Source organism: Puntigrus tetrazona, chromosome 19, assembly GCF_018831695.1.
Source record: "Puntigrus tetrazona isolate hp1 chromosome 19, ASM1883169v1, whole genome shotgun sequence".
Classification (NCBI taxonomy): Eukaryota; Metazoa; Chordata; class Actinopteri; order Cypriniformes; family Cyprinidae; genus Puntigrus; species Puntigrus tetrazona.
Genome location: NC_056717.1, coordinates 2478175 through 2497961, shown reverse-complemented (window position 1 = coordinate 2497961; position 19787 = coordinate 2478175). Strand labels below are relative to the sequence as shown.

The 19787-nt window shown below is 38.7% G+C and overlaps 1 protein-coding gene across 7 annotated transcripts in view; it reads right to left on the bottom strand.

The window, feature by feature from the left end:
- ptprua (protein tyrosine phosphatase receptor type Ua) overlaps window positions 1-19787 on the bottom strand; it is a 183936-nt gene that overhangs the window by 66595 nt on the left and 97554 nt on the right. For all 7 annotated transcript variants that reach the window (XM_043218191.1, XM_043218192.1, XM_043218195.1 and 4 more), the window contains exons 4-7: window positions 19314-19395; window positions 12318-12433; window positions 4391-4568; window positions 439-732 (exon numbers count right to left, since the gene is read on the bottom strand). In XM_043218191.1, the coding sequence (XP_043074126.1) occupies window positions 439-732; window positions 4391-4568; window positions 12318-12433; window positions 19314-19395 (670 nt within the window). The remainder of the gene's footprint in view (window positions 1-438; window positions 733-4390; window positions 4569-12317; window positions 12434-19313; window positions 19396-19787) is intronic.

Below are 19787 nucleotides of genomic sequence, written 5' to 3'. Positions count from 1 at the left end.
TTATGAGCACTAGACAAACGTGTCATCTATATAGCAACTATTATTAATAAAAACTATTACATTGCTATGCGTTTTTTAATTATTAATAAACAGTTGATAAAATTCCCACTCTAACCTATAGTAAAATATTAATAAACCCTGATGCAATAAATATGAAGACATCCATGTCTTCAAAACAGAAAACACCTCTCACAAACACCCACGCGTCTGTCTCTTTTTAGATAATGTGTTGTGTTTAGGGGTTATTATAGCCTCACTAATTTTCAGACCTTGAGCATCTGCCCGAAAACAGCTGTCTGTCTCATTTGCCGCATTTCAAACGCAGTGATTTCGTGAGAATCCACACTCGAGCGTTCTCAAGTGCATTGCGATACTGAAAATATTACTCAATTACTGACTAATAGCTGACTAAGGAGGAAGAAAAGAGAGTCCGCTCACCGGCGCACTTGGTCCTGCTGACCAGCGGGGGTCCAGGGGGGCCGGTCCCTCCCTCTCCGGGCCGGGTGAGGAGGACACTGATGCGATATTCCGTGTCCGGCTCCAGGTGCCAGACTTTATACGTCAGTGAGCTGACTCCGTGCGTCTCGGACCAGGGCGAGTGGCTGGCCCTGTACACGATCTCTCTGCGGATCACCGGCCCGTCGCCCACTATAGAGTTGGTGTTGAGCTGGATGATCAGGTAGGTGGGGCCAGAGCGGAGCAGCTGGGGCGGAGCTATGGGTGTGGGCGGGACTACGGGAAGAGAAAATAAAAGTGCAGAGTCATTTGTTTTATCCGGCTTATTAAAACAAAACACTGAAACCTAAAATGATCAAATAAACTTCAGGGCTGTATTTAACGTCGAGCTTCTTCGGAAAGATCTGCAGAGCTGCTGGAGCTATATCTGACTGATTTATGTCAACAAATCTTCTGTGTTTAGAATTAATAATCTAATTTGCTCTGGGATGTATTTTGCACTGCGTGAGAACACGTGCGTAGAGCTAGAGCGGCATTGTTTGTCCATCGTGGCAACGGTAACTAAGGAGAGCGGGTTTTCGAACGGTCGATTACGCAACTAAACAGTTGATATAAATAAACTGTAGCCAACTAAAATCAATTACGTAATGCTGAACTAAATCCAGGGTATTCCCATTCATCTTTTGATTAATATGGCCTTAATACAGCACGCAATGATCTGAGAGTGCGGGAAATTGGATATAAAATATAAAAATTAAGCAGAAGATCAGGCGAAATCAGCTTAATTGCATCGAAAGGATATTTCTTACTGCATTTAATAGGTGGTAGTAATATGCTACTAAAGTAAACAGACTTCTTTTATGACTAATAACTGACAGTGTCACATTCAAACACACGAAACCCATATCCTGATTGCTCAGCCTTTCTAATCTCTCAATTTAAATTAATCATCATCTCTGTATGAGACGCTATCACTTGAACAGTATGACTGTGAAACCTTGACTTTCGATATCGCAATTAATCACAGTGCTGCATAAAAATCAAACAGGAATCAAGCTAATGAAAGCGCAGATGCAGCTAAACATGCCTGAACATAGAATCAAACCGCTTTCACGGGAGAATTCTCTGCACCTCACTCTTTCCTGCTCGCAATAGTCCCGAATGGAAAGGTGCTGGTCCTATTTAACCCCGCCGAGAAGCGGCCTATTACGAGCTGCACTTAACAGACCCGCTTTCTTTCTCCAGCGGTGGACGGGATGTTCCAGGATTTAATGAACCCGATATGTGTTGCACAATTTAAGGTAGAACATTTTGGCTCGGCAAATTCAGAAAGTAAAATGAAATGATGCCTAATTTTGCGTGATGCATCCTATATATCAGGCATATTTAAACGACGGACCTCGGCTTGGAGTGAATAATGAATAATGTATATGTAAAAAAAGTGTTTCGTCGGGAGGTTTGCTGTAAAATAGTTTTATTTTGGACAAAATTGCACATTTCTCAAAAATGGCCAGCCTTTGAAATGAATGGGGAAGAATAACAGTGAGAGAAACAACCGGCGCATGTTGTGTTTGCAAACATAAAGGCCTTGGACACGCTATCACACACACACACACACACACATGCATGTTGGCATTTGTGGTTTATGAGGACTCTCCATAGGCATAATGGTTTTTATATCGTAAAAACTGTATGTTATTGTCCTACGCCAAATCTACACCTAAACCTACCCCTTACAGGAAACTATAACGAATTTTACATTTTGAATTATAAAAGATATGATAAAAACACAGTTGCGTCAAACCCACACACACACCCATGCATACAAACTATTTTGAGTATTACACCTATTTCACCCTGAACTGCATCCAGTATGCCTTTATGAATCTCATATAATATCTCCCCCTTTCTATCTAACACAAACATGCTCGTGCTTTTTCCATCCTTCAACCAGAATGTTACATCAACTCAAAATCAGAAGATTGCTCTTCTTCGGTTATTGCAAAATTTCCAGCTTGTGCAGTGATGTTTTCCTCTTCCAATATATCTTGCAACGTTCCTTCACTGTAAGATCCTTCTTCAGTCGTCTCTTCCTCAACATCAGTCATTTGATCAAGAATCTCATGTAAAGACAGCTTCTTCACCGTTGCCCTTTCAATGAACTTTAATTTTGTAATCCAATCACGCATATCTACTGTTATATATACTGTTAATCATTTAACAGGTTTTTACCGTAGCATTATCATTTTTTCTGTCATTTTGTACAGTGTAGTAATTAAGCACATAATATTGATGGAAAAGTCATACTTAATAGAATAGGCTGTGCATGTATAAGGCTTACCACAGTGATAGAACGGCCCATGCACAAACAAATTAAATCTATTACATCTGTTGCCAACAAAGGGAAAGTAAACAGCCAATGCTATTATGGCATTATTATGATCGCTCACATTGCACCGTATTTTATATTACACGTTTTTACAGCGTTGCACATTTTAACCAATCGCGCGCAGTTCTGTTGAGCTTTGAAATGCAATGGCCAATCAGAGGTGTTCAGATGAGTCACCGCTGAATCATCATTTGTCTATTCCAGAATCAGACGCAATGTAAGAGATTCATTTCACAGTGTATCCAGCTTCACTGGATAGTTTTATTTATTTCTCATTTTTGTATTATTATTATTTTTTATTTTTATTTATTTTTTTTTTTTTGAGAGAGAGAGAGTGGTTGTGATAGATCAAATTATTATTATTATTATTATTATTATTATTATTATTATTATTATTATTATTATTATTATTATTATTTAGCCTAAATTACACATTAGGTTCAAAAGACGGTTTGTGATGTGTAATAAATTTCACTGGAGTTGGTTCACTCTCCTCCAATAGTTAATAGTGAATAAGTGTCCCCTAGTCTAAAGAGTTAAGAGTTAACACAACAGAAGACTTATTCATGCAGTGATGCATATGTAAAATTAATCAACCCGCAGAGGAATTATGCGTTCATACTGTAAGTACGGTGACATGCCGGTACATCTATTTTCGACAGACAGGAAATTGTACGTTTCGCGGCTCGCTCCTGTTGCTCTTTTATTTGTGTCTGTGTGACGCAAACACAGCACACTTCACCAACTAAAAATGGAAGTTAAATAATAAACTGCAGCCAGTGTGAAGTACATAATTCACTCGCACAACAGCACTGATTACTGCTTTGTTCGGCGGACTTTCAGTGGCATTACCTGAGCTCCGGGAGAAGCGTGACTCATTCACTCGTTCAATCATGCCACCATCACGAGAGCCACTTGTAGCACAGAATCATTACCAGGGCCGTGACGAGGCAGCGTGTGGTCATTTGCATAACTGATTGCACCAGTAATTTGGTTATTTTCGGGTGAGATACGTCTGTGATTGGTGGATATGGGTGTAATCAGTCTGCCGGCTCTCTCTCTCTCTCTCGAGGGCTCTAGTGAGGGAGGTTACGTTTGGCTTTTTGCTGAACAGATCTCTGGGTGCATAGGGAGGTGATGTTACAGTGAATCTAAGTTGCTCGTGTTATGATTGAGAGTTCAGAGGATCCAGAACGTTCTGCGTTAATAATAGCAAAGCATGATGGCTGAGGTGTAATATTTTTTGAGGCGGAATTTGGCTGGAATTTACGCTTCCTTATTCTATGGGAATCGCCAGCTTTGACATAAATGGGCCATTTGACAGTGATTAAATATTTAAACCTGCCATCTTAATGAGATATGGGTACCGCTTTTTTCTTTATTGACTTCCTCAAGTCGTCCCAGATGCATGACTTTCTTTCAAATGAACGCATAATTAGATGTTTAGTAAAAAAATATTCCATCTTTATCGATTTTTTAACAAGCATTATGTTATTTACAAAACCACACTTGGGAATAAACAAAAAGAAATAAAAAAAATCATACCTCTGACAATTAGCTCAGCAAAGTTGGACACGGCGGCTCCGTAGGTCGACTGAGTGATGCATCGGTACAGATCCTGCTCTCCACGCTGAGCTCCGCCCACCTGGAACCACGCAACCAACCGGCGCTCGCCGACTGATGACGTCACTGAATACGGCGACATCAGAACACCGTTCCGTCTCTGAAACGGAGAGAGAGAGGAGTATTAATAAACAGCTAATATGCCAGTAATATGCAAGTTAATGAGCAACTAGTTAGTTGTGAATTGAAAAACATCTCTATGATTTACAGCATATTGATTGTTTTTTAATAACTTATTTACAGTACTTTATGGTGCATAAAAAGCACAATAAAACTCAAAGCCCTCATGAAGTGCTGGCATACATTTCCTGAATTGTTCAGCTTCTTTGAAGAGCCTATATCATAAGTGTTAAGTGCAGCAAGCTAGTCAGAAAGACAAGGGACACACAGTCCCTTCATTCTTCAAAACACACACACACACACACACACACACACACACACACGCATGCTCTCCAGGTGTTTGGATGAAGCAGCGGCTCGCACAGGAAGTGATCTCGAAGAGTTCAGAGCACATGAAAGAAAGAGCCTGCCATTCAAAAAGGAGAAAAAAGAAACTGCACTTTAAGCAATTGTAATGTCTAAATTCTGGCATTATTCATGTCCATTATGTCATCTTTAACCCGAGTGACTTCCTTTCTTTCATCCATTAAGACACAAGAACACAGAGGCTGTTGAGTTTCAGTGACACAAAAACGCTTTTAAAGTACCGTAAGAAATTTTTTCTGAAGTTGTAGTAAGGCAAAGACTGCGGAGTACAGTACTCTGTACAAGAAATATATCAGTCTTTCTATTTCTAAAATTTCATTCAGTACGTTTTTTGCTGTTACTTTGTGACTATCGACTTAAAATTAAACGTGTTACAAAGTAAGTGCTTTTGTAGCAATTTCACCAATTTGACCTGTTTCTCAAACAAAGCTACTGTACGGTTTTGCTTGAAGTGTCGTTTTAGTAAGATTTATATACTAAAATATATATTTTAATGAGCTTTTATTTCCATATTTTATTATTATTATTGTATTTAGGCAGATCCTTTTCCTATTCAGCACTCTGGAACAATCTCCCTAACACTGTTCGGGAGGCGGACACACTCTCTCAGTTTAACTCTATATTAAAGACACATCTTTACACACTAACACGCTTCAATTATTCAAATCCTTTAAATGATTGTGAGGCTGCATTAATTAGATCAGCTGACAATACTCCCCAATATACTCAAAAACCTAGATGAGACCCGATAACTTAAAATAACTGAAAATACTCTAGGGACCAATTCTCACTATTAACCTGATTCTTATTAACATGCACGTCCACATTGTACATCACTAATCATACCCAACACATAAACTACATTACTAACTATTAATAAGCAGCAAATTATAAGCTTATCGAGGTAAAAGTAATAGTTAATGGTTTATTAATAGCAAGAACTGGACCTTAAAATGAAAAAAAGTCTATAAGGATGGAATAAATAAATAATAAAATGTAAGGTGTTATAAAGTGTTACCAAAAGCAAATTAAATAGTTTTAGTTTTAGTTATAATAATCTAGTTTTATGGTGTTTTCTTTGTAACTGGACAATCGCTGGTCACCATCTGCTTTCATTATAATGCAAAGAACTCTTTTTTTTTATTATTCTACAAAATGAAGGTTTGGAGCAGCATGTGGGTGAGTAAACGATGAAAGCATTTACATTTTTTCGAAAAAAATATTCCTAAACCTCACATAGTTTAAACATCTAACAACGCAACATCCGTTTGTTGCCTGAAAGAGCACCTTTAACTGCCTTCGTCTCTTTCTGAATTGCTTTGAAGCATTCATTCATGATGCTGGCAAACGGAAGAGAAAATAAACCCAAGACTGAAATAGCTGGCAATTACACAAATGATGTAAATATCAGCATATTGCGGCTCACCGCTCTGTGCCTTCTGGCCACGCCACAGCGCACCGATAAATAATACACATCAATTAAACTGGCGAGCAAACAGCACACGTTCTGAACTATTCCCCTCTGCTTGTGAACTCGTGATGCACACAGACTGATTTGTTTGTAGTATTTAAACCGCAGTGAGAACGCAGCCGAGAGACTCTCAGTCCAAGGAGGATTCGCTCAAAGCCAAAACATGATCAAAACACAAGCTGCAATTAAAGCATCTGCAGGGCCAGTGCTCGACAGGAGACCCGGGGTCAGATCTCTGGACGGGGACCGTAACGAGATGTTCTCATCGCAGCGGGCCAAAACACGTTTGGAGACAAACGGCTGAAATCGTACCAGTTTATTCTGTTTCATACAGATAATCTTCAGCTCTCTTATCTCGCTGTGAATTGGTGTTTTGTGTCTGGTTATGACAGGAGCATCAGACATGTCAAACCTGGCACTACACTACATGGTGTATTTTTTTCAAATTTTATTCAAATGTAGAAATGTGAAGATATGATAAGTATATACAGTATATATACATGTATACATACATATGTATGATATGTGCAGCTCATCAGTGAACAATGGCTCTGTGTAGTAAATGCAGCTATATATATATATATATATATATATATATATATATATATATAGAGAGAGAGAGAGAGAGAGAGAGAGAGAGAGAGATAGATAATTTAGATAGATAGATAGATAGATACATCCAGAATAAAATTATTTGTTTACATAATATATGTGTGTATATTGTATACATTTACTAAATAATATAGAAGAATATAATACATACGAACACACACACACACACACACACACACACACAAACACACACACATATATATTAAAGAAACAAGTAGCATTTTCAGTCTGCTCTAACAGCGCTCGTTAATGTCAAAATAATTGAGCTAGCCAATCAAATCAAAGTAGGCGGGGTTTACTGTTCATACATGCTGAGAATGTAAGGTGTCGGCATCTGTTTGTCTGTCCCTACTCTCTTTTTCTACAAAAATTACCATGATTACAAATGTGATTATATATACATCTTAAACATATATTATTTTGTGTTAGACAAAAAAAGAAAGGCACGTGTAACTGAAATGTATTTTTTAAACATATAAAAGTTTCTACATTATAACTGCAGTTAGTAAAGTAGGTTTGTTATGCAGGAATATTTGCAATAACTGAGTATAAATTGAAAGTTAAATGTGTCTATGAAAAACCCTGTAACAGCCTTATTAGGTATCATTTAAATGCATATGCTGGTTGTTAGAGATAACTGATATAAGAGAAGATCTGTGTGAATTGTTTGGCCTGTGGTGAGGATTTGAAGAAGACATTAACTGCATTAATTAAAGGCTGGGAGCTGGGAGGCTCGCGTGTCTCATGTGGTACAGTGTGTGTGTGTGTGTGTAAATGTGTTAACCAGTTTGCAAAAGGAGACCAGAGGAACAATTCAAATGAGAGAATTGCAATTTCAACTGGATGTTATGTTCCTTATATGTGCTGGCTTGTGTAAAATGGCATGCAGTCTGTGATAAAGAGCTTTTGCACTAGTCAGGCATGCTCTGGACACACGTTCAGTCAGAAAAAAAAAAGGTTTATTTAATTCTAGCACAATTTGCTCTTATTGCAGTTCCTAAATCAATCCCATAATGGGCTACAATGAGTGAATAAACATACATGCAGTGTTGGGGAGTAACTAGTTACATGTAACACACACACACACACACACACACACACACACATATATATATATATATATGTGTGGGGATCTAGGGAAGACACACAACCCTGAAGAAAAATAAATAATGATTTTGACTCTAAATGCAAAGACAAAAGTTAATACTGTTAAACAACAGTAACCACAAATTAGCCATGGCCTACCCTAAAGATTTAAACCTTTTTTTTCATGTGATAGTCATACAAATGACAAGTTTGTTCAAGTTTCAGAATTTGTGAGTGTGAGATTTCCCAGCCTGAATTTGTTTCTTGGAAATTAATGGCGCAGACGTGCGTTTTCATTTACGCGCACTGAGGCGTGCATGTGTATCGGTCGTGGTGTTTTCAGTCTCTCCCGCCTCAATAAATATGATTACACTGAACACATAAACATATTCTCTAGAACTTCTCACTTCACGAGCATTTTACATTTCTTTTGAGACAACTATTATCATATCACATACAAACAGACACCAATGTTTCAGGAGTTTAATACAAAGAACAGAACACGTGCTTATTGGATAACCATATTTGCTTTTATTAATTTATTTTTTCAAAGCGTTAGATGCAGTGTTTCCTGTGGTTGTGCTAAGATTTGGTTTTAAAAACAGTACTAGTAAACTATTGCTTATAAATCTGCGTTGAATGTCAGATCAATCTTAAAGTAAAAGGTAGTTCTAAAGTCGAAATTGTGGTGGTTGTGTTTAAATTGTATACCATCTTAATTGAAGTGATGAAGGATTTTGAAAGTCTGACACACTGTGGAATAGAACAGTTGAGCCAACTTAAAATTTCAAGGCAACTAAGTTGAGGTTTTCTCAACTTAGAAAACTTAAGTTGAGAAAACTCAAAAAATCAGCAGAAGCTAGTTTGCCTTAAAATTTTAAGTTGGCTCAACTTTTCTTTTTTTTCTTTTTTTTTAAGTGAGTAATCAGTGTCGAGTACTACTGTAAGGTTAACCCTGCATGGTGAAAATGTTTGAAAAAGTTAAATACATTAATTCGAAAGTAATCAGTTATATTACTTCAATAAAGTAACTGAAAAAGTTACACTACTATTGCTTTTTAAATCGGGTAACTTGTAATCTGTAACCTGTTACATTAACCTTCCTAACACTGCATGCATGTAATCCAAGATGGCCGAGTCAAGAGAAACAATGACAAAAAATATGCTTCTACTGATACACGTGTGCTGTGTATTTCGATTATTTTGATTATTAGATATTAGATTCGCTGGACTCGAAGACAGTATATACATTAACAAAGAAGCTCAGTAGGTTCATCTCACGAGGAACAGAACTAGTCTCATCCTCCGTCTTGAAAGAGATTTGCAAATTGGATTTACATACAAAAAGAATCAGCGCATGAAAAGAAAGGAAAAGAAAAAAAGGAATAGAAAAAACAAAGGTCGTCGTAACTAAAGCCTGGGGACTCGCGTCCGATGCTAAAAACCTCAGCAACTTCAGTCGCCCAGAAAGTGTTTCTGATGTTAAGCTTTGAGAAGGATATGAAGAGAGGATCCAGCCAATGATGGAGCCCGAACTCAGTGATACTTCAAGAGAGAGAGATTATACGCCAGGGAAAAGAGTTTCAGTTCAGAGAAACAATATGTGAGGATGGATGTTGAAGGTAAGTGATAGTTCATCGAAGAGCTCTTGGTGTACTTGCCATGCATCACGCAAATCTTATTATTGTATTTTTTCACGTGTGCTATTTTAGTTTGATAAGGCTATGAAGATAATCTTCAAAATCGTTAGGTTTTTTTGTGGATTTTAATCCATATGTAACACACTTTTTAAAGTCTGTATGCTAGGGGTGATAAAATGAAAGCAAAATCAACTTTATAGTATCTCTACAGGTATCTAGTAGAAATGTAAATGTTAGAATGGTGTCATTTTTGAGAAAAAAAAGAAAAAATATCCCTATATATCTCACTGTAAAGCACTACTCTCCTGTACTTTTTGGGGTAATGATCATTTGTTAATTTCTCAGTAATTATGAATTTGCATTGCATTATATGTTTTACCATGTGTTTGTCTACTTGATTGAATACGGGCATTACATAACACTATAGCTATATATACTACAGGAGCCGTAAAAGCCTGATCTATCCAATATGACCCAACGCGTTTTGGATTTTGTCTAAAGGATTTGTTCCGCACGCATAAGGCATCCGATCTCAGTGGTAATGATACTATTTTTAGCTATTACCTACAGCATTTTTTACCCTTAGCTGATGTTCATCATTTACCGATGCATTATTAAAATTCTAATTGCAAGTTTGTTTGTTAAGATTAGTTAATGCACTGTGAGCTAACACGAACAAAAATGAACAGCTGAACGAGTGTCTAATTATTTACTTTTGTAGCAAGAAGCCGTGTAATAAGTGTAATAATGTACCCGCGGCAGGTTGCTTTCACAGAATAAAGCCCTTCAATCTCATACAGCAGTTGATTATTTGGAAATAACAACAAATACTGTTATTTTTATGTTGTAACAGAGAAAATATAACATTACTGGTCATCAAAATTAACATGTGTGTGTGTGAAAATGAAAATAATACAGGACTTGATCCTCTATTGCTTTATTAACGACAAAGTTCACGCTTCTCCTCAACTACAAAAAATTCTTTAAACGTCTAACTTTGAAAAGTGAAATGTAAAAAACAAACAAAGCAAAAAAAAAAAAAAACACTGTGTACCTTTAACACCAAACAACTAGTGTCACGCACTGCTACCGGACAAGAACAGAATGTGTGGTTTTTCAATTTACTGTAGCTGGCTTTAATACTGGATTGCTCCGACGCAACTCAGTTCAAACTTGTGTGACCTTTCCAGGGTAATGAAAATACACTGAACAACAGAAATGAGAGAGCGAAAAGGGAGTAAGACGAGAATCCTCAGGGCCGAACACAAACACGGGAACTTGAAGATCCATCGGCGAGCGCTCACGCTGGTATCGGCCTGATGGGGGCGCTCACACGGGAGCAGGACTTTACGTGAAAACTCACGGAGTGAATACAAAGACAGCTTTCATGTACACGTGATGCACATCTAACCTTAACCTAGTTTTTGCTTTCACTCTTAGTGCACATAGATCGAGAATTTAGAAATGTCCCATTGAGATGCCGCACGCAATATGAAATCATTTCCTGCGCTTTTAACATGCGCGTTTCGCGACGCCGTCAGCCAATCATCATTAAGTCTTGAATCGTCGACTTTATGGCTCAGGGTATCGGCTTAGAAAAAAGTCCCGTGGTCCACGAGCAAAGTTTTCAAACCATTACTAGCGGGCTCCTGCACCAGCCAAGCAACTGCCATTGAAATAAATGGAAATGTAAAAGGATAGCTCTCTTTTACAGACCAATTAGCTCCGCCATAAACTGGATGTAAAAAGAATGCTATATGAAATTTCTCAAGACAATTTTGCGTGTGGTAAGTTGGAAATTTTGAATAACAAAGTAGAGACACACTGTCACTGCATATAAGTATATATATATATTCCTATATTTTCAAAGGAATATTTATCCTTTCACTCTGATTCATTTCCATAGACATTTAGGTTAGTTTTGAGACTGTAAAGTGTAAAGATAGTAGATCAGCAAGATAGTAAATCTTTATCATAAGTGATTATTCTGAGTTGGGGAAAAACAAATAAAATAATATTAACAAACAAAAACACATGCATATATGCCTACAGGCAATTCAAGGTGAGTTGACCTAATAAAAAAAATGTTCCATGGCAAACGTGACTTTTCTATTTTATTAAAAGAAAAACAATCTTGGGTATTTGAGCAATCTTGGGTTTAGCTTTGGTAATTCTACATATCAAATAAATAAATATTTAGCTAAAAATACTCGTCCTTTAATAAGGACTTAATTCAATTAAGGCTAAATATTTTTACAGCCAGCACTTTTACTTGACTCAACTACTTGTGTGTATTTTATTAAACACAGCGCATAATGTAGAGATAAATGACATTTAATAATAAAATAATTCCAACTATCCCCTACTCATCAGATAGGACTGGGAAGTGCAATTGCCGCCGCTTAATTAAAAAGGAAGTGCGCTGAATTTTAATGAGTGTTTTTTTCCAGAAGGTCACATGTTTCCGACTTCCAGCGGTTTAACATCCCAAATATAGTATATCTAAGCTTGCCGCTTCATTAAGCAATATCTGCTTATTAAAATTCACGCTCACCTCCATCAGGAAGGGGTCGCTCTTGGTGGAGCGTCCCGTCGCCACGCACTGAAAAGTGGCGTTTTGTCCTGCGTTCACCTCCACATCCCCGAGTCTGGAGAAATGAGGCACTTTATCTGCGCACAAAGAGAAGAAACTGTTACTGTCATGACATGGTCCATCAATCAAACGGATTTACAGTAAATTCTGTATCAATGTTTGTGAAGATAACAGTTCAGAATAAGAGACTGGTAACCATATCGGGTCTAACGTTATTTCAACGTATTGTATAACGTATTGCAGCTTTACCGACTCAGGAGGTCGATGATTTCGCCCGGTCAGTGCGATCTAATATCTTCACGTTTTGCGAAGATATAAACAATCGGGCATTCGATATCCGCTATATAGTTGAGTACGCGATGCATTCGGGTGAGGATATACTATAGTTTGTTAAATTGAGTTTTTTATATCTAGATATTGAGAATTATGAAACCTGCGAGGCTTTGTTAGACGTCCAACGATCTGACGCAGTGACAAGCCATCCCAAGCTAAATAAAACATATATAAACGTAATCGAATGATATTTTTGGCGCGCTTACGCTTCAACGTTCCGCTCTCGACCAAGCGACCGCATGTTACCTGTAACCGTTTGTTGTCTTTCCTGCTTCATAAATCTTTTCGCCCTTACCATTTTGCAATAGAGCGCGGAATAAAAATGATTTATACCGTTTCCCCAGTTGTTATGCAGTCCATTCGTATCACTTATCCCTAAGCGTCGTGTTTTGTCTCCATGCCCGCGAACGCCTCATTTGTTCTTATCTGCCTGTGCTTGTCAGCTCAGCATCAAATCATTACACGCTCTCGAAATCGAGAGCGCCGCTGCCATAACATGACCGCACTTCACTTATTCCCAACACTTTGCTGAAAACACAAGCGCTGCCAACTTTATTTTCTGTTAGAGTGAGCCTGAGCGAATGCAACATGACCGGCGCTGAACGAAACAGCCGGCCGGACGGAAGTTACTCGCTTGATTGCAATAAGCAAGAGCGTAGTAATGAACAGTCTCCAATGAAGATGGCCTCTTGAAAGGCACTTCGCTCATTTCCGCACAATGCGTCTCGTGAGCAGCCTCCAGCTCTCATCTGTAATTGCATCAACGTGTCACTAATAAGCCAAGTTCAAGCGGTGCAATGATGGCTTTCTTATGGCAGCGACTCCATCAAAAAAGCCAGATGTGAATGGATACCTCTGTCTGTTCTGTCTGAGCGAACGGCGAGGCCGGAGCTGTATGGCGTTTTATTGACTGTTTAATAGCTCGCTTATACTGTGACGCAAGACGTAGGAGGTTTAACTGGCATTTTTGTTGCTGTAAAACCACGCGAGTGTATCGATTGCACCGCACTCCCTGTTGTTGAATATAAGAGAAAAATAGCATTGATTTTAAGGATGACTATTCGGTCTAGTGCTGAACAAACATGATCACGGCTCTCAGAGGAGTAAACTTTACGCTGAGCATCGGCGATTCGGGGCGGTCCGGTTTCAGAGGAGTCTTTTCTACAGCTGCTTCACCTCGTATCTGAACATGTACGTGTTACTGAAGATACAAAAATCGAGCAAATCATAATGTCCCCAGCGTAGTCGATGGTCGATAAATGTGCTCGTTAGCAACAGTCACCTGTTCGAGAAAAATAAATAAATGAAAATAAAATAAAACAGGACCTTTGCCATGTTTATTAATCAATTTATTTATTTTAACCTTTCATTAATACATTTTAGAAGTAGTAAATGTGAACTTTAAAACATTTTATTTATTTATTTGCATGCTATGTGTTTATTTTATTTCATTGGAACTCTATTAAAAATAGCATTAATAGCATATTTATTCGTTTATTTTTTGTATTATTATTTGCATTTTTTTTTCATATTCGTGCAGTTTCAAAGCTTTTTCACGGAACACGTATTCTTTCACAAGACTCTCTCGCTTCAAAAACAGAAAACCGCAATTTTCGAGCAAACTCAAACACAAAGTGCACAAAATATTAGTGCGAGATTAGAGATTACGTAAGAAAATAATGCAATCATGATCGGTGTAAATGAAATGCACTCCAAACTCATTGTTCATGCTTTGGCGCGCTGGGAATAAATGTTGGACTGTTGGCATGCAAAGTTTCATCATGAAGACACTACAGCGATCGGAGCACCTTGTCATCAGCTTACTTAAATAACAACTTACCACGGTTTTCATCATCTGTTGAAATGAGCGTTGAGTGAAAACTTTTCATTTTGATTCGGACAGAAAAGCACGCCCTTGCGTGAAAGGCCCTGGGTGTGTTGTCGACGCGGACCCGAAGCTTTCCTTAAGGCTGACTCGTCGTTGAGCGGCTCGGTCAGTGCATTTTACAAAATATCCGTAAAGCAAACAAGGAAATGTAGGACAAACGCGCCTGTGTTCTCCGCGTGTGACTCCCGCGGCTTCATTTCGCTCCAGTTCTGGCGGAGCCGGGCAAAAAAAACCTCACAGCGCTGCCGCTGGCAAGAGCGCAGCATTCTGGGTAAACACGTTGGCCTGCTTTTGTCGCTACGTCTCTGTAGTTCACCGACATCCCAAAATCTGGCCACTGATCAGTGAATCCCACAATCCATATCCTCTCTCTTTCTATTGCTGTTTGCTTTCTTTTCTGCGACGGCATGCATCCTGGGTCAAAGTCCAATAAGATTAAGACGGGATGAGTCTTTAAGTTTAAGTTTTAGTGGAAAATTTGTATTCATGTTGGTTTCGGTGGTTTAAGAGCAATACTTTTGGAAACGATTGAACAATCGCGTGATTGGCAATGGAGATAAAATAAATATTGCACTAATTTGCATAGTTGCACCGGATAAAGCCAGGTTCAAAACTGCGCTTAAACGCAGGATTTAGAATTTTTGGCTGTGGTGTTTTGCCTTGATGTTTTTTAGCCGTTTCCCGAATAAAAAAAGTCAAATTTGTGAGTTAAAAAAGGTCATGCATTATTCCGTCATGACTGTAATGTTTTCTTCGGGGAGCTGCCTCATAGGGGTTTTTTTGGTACAAAAAGCCATCGATCCGCTTCCGAGGACATGCCCAAAGGCGTATATTTTATTTTCGGTTCGCAGTACTTGCGGATACATCCGATTGACGGAGCTCCAAAATCGTTGCCGCTGTCCACCAGCATTACCGAGCTTGGTAGAGCCAGGATAATATAAAAAAAAAAAAGAAAAAAAGTCGTGTACACCGAGGATGGCTTGGGGGGTGAGTCAAATATCCCGTCGTTTTCATTGGGTGAGCTATTCCTTTAAACGCGCGATCTTCAGCAAAGCTATTACCCGAATGCAATTCTGGGATTTGACGGGTACGGTGTGCATCCCGAAGGCCGGGCGGTCTGATGTCGCACAGCCTTTAATGCGGCCTCCATCTGCGGAGGACCGCGGTGAAACCATCCTCCTGATCCGGCGCTTTTGGGAGCCCTGTCTCCATGGTGACGGTCTTTCGCCCTGACCCCCAAGACGGGCTCTTCAATGCATTGCCATTCAAGACGACAAACGCTTGTTGCTTGAAGAGAGTTTTGCGGTGAGGGCCTCTGGCTGAGTTCTGAGCTGAGCTTTATTTCCTCAAAAACACCCTCATTATCATTCATTAGAATTATTGGGGATTATACTTCAAGAAATAATGGAGCTGAGGGAACGGCGTGCCACTAGTTTAGAGCGAAGGAAAGTAGCGCGGTAAGCTGCTGTTCCGTCTCTGAAACGCACGCCACGCAAATGTGATTTCTTCTCACAATAACAGCCATTTACAGGGATATTAATTTTAAGCAATTGCGCATTTGGCGGGTTCGTCATTTTATCGTATTTACGTTTGTGGTGAAGCAGACAGCCATTTAAGACGCGTACCTTTTTACCTGACTGTCAGATTTGATGAAGCTTTAATTTTCTCTCACTGAGCAATATTAAGCGTAGCCTTAAAGGAACAGTTCGCCAAAAAATGAAAATCCGGTCGTCATTTACTCATCCTCGAGTAGTCTCCAAACCCGTATGAATTACTTCGTTCTGAACACAAGGAAGCTATTTTGAAGAAAGTAAGTTGGGTAGTCATTGAATTTTCCGTTTTTGCTAGTAGCAAACCATTTGGCTCGAATCCCTAACTTCTGCTATTAATAATTAGCAGGGTAGTTGTTTGTTTAGGTATTGGGTATGATTTAGAATATGCTCATATAAAATAAGTACTAATAAGTACTGATCTGTTTGTACGTACGTGTTAATACGTAACATTTACAAGCATAAAATGTACATTTTGTACGTTATTATTGATACTTAAACGTACAATTTAGACGTATTTCAGTGTTTAAAATGTGCAAAAAGGCTACGTTTTTTGTAAAAAAACACGATACATTTAGAGTTAAGATATTCGTATCAGTGCATTTTTTATCGTTTTGTTAACCCTAACCCTTGGGCACTTGGAAATCGTTATTATATATTGTTATTATATTGCGCTTTTGGTGCATTTTATAGTTCTATTGTCAGTCACATAATGTCTGAGAGTCAATGAGTCAGCTTTGTAGGTTAAGTTGCTGAAAATATGTCAGTATTGTACGTTTTAGTAAGTAAATACGTTTTAGAGAACAACATTTTACATAAAATCGCAATTACAGTGAGATCACGTTGAATATACAGCCAATACATAATACACATCCTAATAAACAACTAGTTAATAGTGAGAATTGGTCGCCGTTCTTTTAAATGAAAAAGAAAAGCCACACATATATAATAATAACTGCATAAATACACGTAACTAGTTGTTTTAGCAATTGTAAACATGAACACCGCTTGCAAGCAAGCGAGCAAAATGATGCCGTGTCAGGGATTATGAAGTGATCAGTTAGCAATTTATTTTAGGTTTTCAGAGCCGGTCAGCACTTTTCCATGTTTACGGTTGGTCTCCATCAGCAATGTGCAAATTTGGCAAACTGAGCATCACCTTTCTGTTACTGTACGGGTTTAACAGGGCCGTGTGACAAAATCCAGGATATTGCAAGGTAGTAGGTATAACTGGTTGTTTTTAAATATTAATGCAACTTAAATATATAAATAAACATTGCTTGTAGAATAGCACAGTCATCTGTTATCTGTAAATTGGTATTTTTGCCCGTCCATAAACTGTTACTAGATAAACCTCAGAGCCGAGTGATTTGATTTCACTCTGGGATGCTTTGGCATCAATTCAATAATGCATCACCAAATCAAAGCCAGACACAAACTGAGACAGACAGGCAGACCTTCAAAGCATTTATCCAGTGGAATCTACATATTAATAAGAGGAAAGATTTGTATGTGTCAACGAGCAAATAGTTAGCGAACAAACTGCAGTTTCAAAGTCTGTAGATTTTTTTAAACAACCTTCAGATGTTCACCAAGGCTGCATTTATTTGATCAAAGAAAAGCGATATTGTGAAATATTATTACAATTTAAAATAACTGATAATATTGTAAAAAAAAAAAAAAAAAAAAATATATATATATATATATATATATATATATATATATATATATATATATATATATATATATATATATATATATATATATATATATTTATATATTTCTTTATTTTTTAATTAATTTTTTTATTATTATTATTTTAATGAATTACAAACAAATAAGTAAAAGAAAAGCTGCAGTGACTGGAAGTGGAGCTGTCCGTGGTGCTGATCACCGCTCTACATTATGTAAGTCTGGTCAGATGGCAATGGTTTTATTGCAATTACAGATTCCAGGAAAGCTTTTCAAATGTGTAGGGGAATAAATTGTACAGCACGAAAATCAATTTTAAAGCTTCTTGTACATTCCAGAGCCCTGGGCTATTTTTTAAAAATGCAGTAATAAAGCTTTTATCAGCTTAAAACAGCATTTTGAGGAGAGGGCTTTAAACTGTCCAGGTGTCAAACAGAAGCTGATTTATCCTAGCAAAACCATAAAATGCAAGCAAATTTAATCTCAAGAAATTACTCGCGAGATGATTATGCGTCAAAGCGTTGTAAAGCGAGAGAGCTTGTTCAAATAATTAACCCTCAGTTACAGTAAACGTAGGGTCTAAACACAAATGAGTGCTAATAACAATGTTTTCTCATAAGTGCGCGTCCACGCTGAAGCCGAACAAATGAACTCTTTAAATATATGCGCGAGTATATAGCACTAGGCTCCGTGTGTCCATTAGGTGTGTTTCTCAAGCATTTGCAATTACACTCTTGCTGTGGGGTGTTAAATTGTAACGCGAGCACTAACCTACAGTCGGCTCCGTCAAATTAAAGCAGGCCGCAAACTGAGTATCACAATCCAACAGCACGGTCCCCGTCCGCACACAGTTTCCATTTTCCAGCATTCTGTCAGCATGACCGCTCTTGTATTTCCCAGAAGTCAGCAGGCAGCAAAACCCACTGCAACTCCGAGCGGCCCCAATCCAAACCGCTGGAGCAGAATTATGCGTCGTCCACTAACACACACTTCCAGTGGCGCTAATGGAGTGCGGGTCAGCAGGTGTGTGAGGACAGGGGAAGCGTGAGAACAGAGAAAAATAACAGCGCCGCGACGGACACAGGAGATTCGCTCTCATTCACGCCTGAGTGAAGCAACAGATTAAGCAGCGGCGCGGAGAGCACAAAAGCCAAAGAGAGAAGACCCTTTTTCTTTCTTCTTCCCCCAGAAAATAAATAAATCTGAGACGGCGACCGCTGGGACCGGGAGATGGAGTGATATCTGCACAAAAGGTCAGCCGCAGGAAGTGGACGTGGGGCAAGAACAAGGGAAATGGAAGGGAAAGTGTCAGTAGATAATTGTCTTCCATGATGGCTATTCAGATCAAACGTAAGCACCCCACGACTCTGACGGGGAGGAAATGGCCACCTTTGTTCCTCGTTCTGGGAGGGCCGACCTGGTCACATGCCCCCCTCTAGGCGGGAAAAGGTCAGTGAGTGTGTGTTTCTGTCTGTGTAGAGCGACCGAACTTACAGCAGGGGTAGTTTAACAGCACTATATCGTCCAGGCCGATGTAACCCTTCTGCTCCGACGAGACTGTGGCTTCGAAAACGATCTGCAAGGAAAAAGGTGAAAAAATGAGAAAGGGGAGAAAGGGGTTACAAAAATGTTTTTAGAGTTTGCGGTATTACAAAAGTTCACTGAGCCAGAGGTTGACGCATTTCAAGACTTTCGAACATCAGCATCGTATACAGCTTCGTGTAAATACGTTTTCCGATGTGGCATGCTTGCTCGGTGGCATTTTTGTGGGGAAAAGCTTGGGTTTGAAGCTTTTAGCGCAATGATGTCGTAATATCAACAAAGGCATGCAATTTCAATAAAGGTGGATTGCTCTAACGCAGGGAGCTCACTAGCAGGCCTCCATTACTCTCAGGCCCCTAAACCTCACTCTGATCTGGGTCACGGCACCAACGTAACTAGTTCTACTCGCACCACTCCAAAGCATCC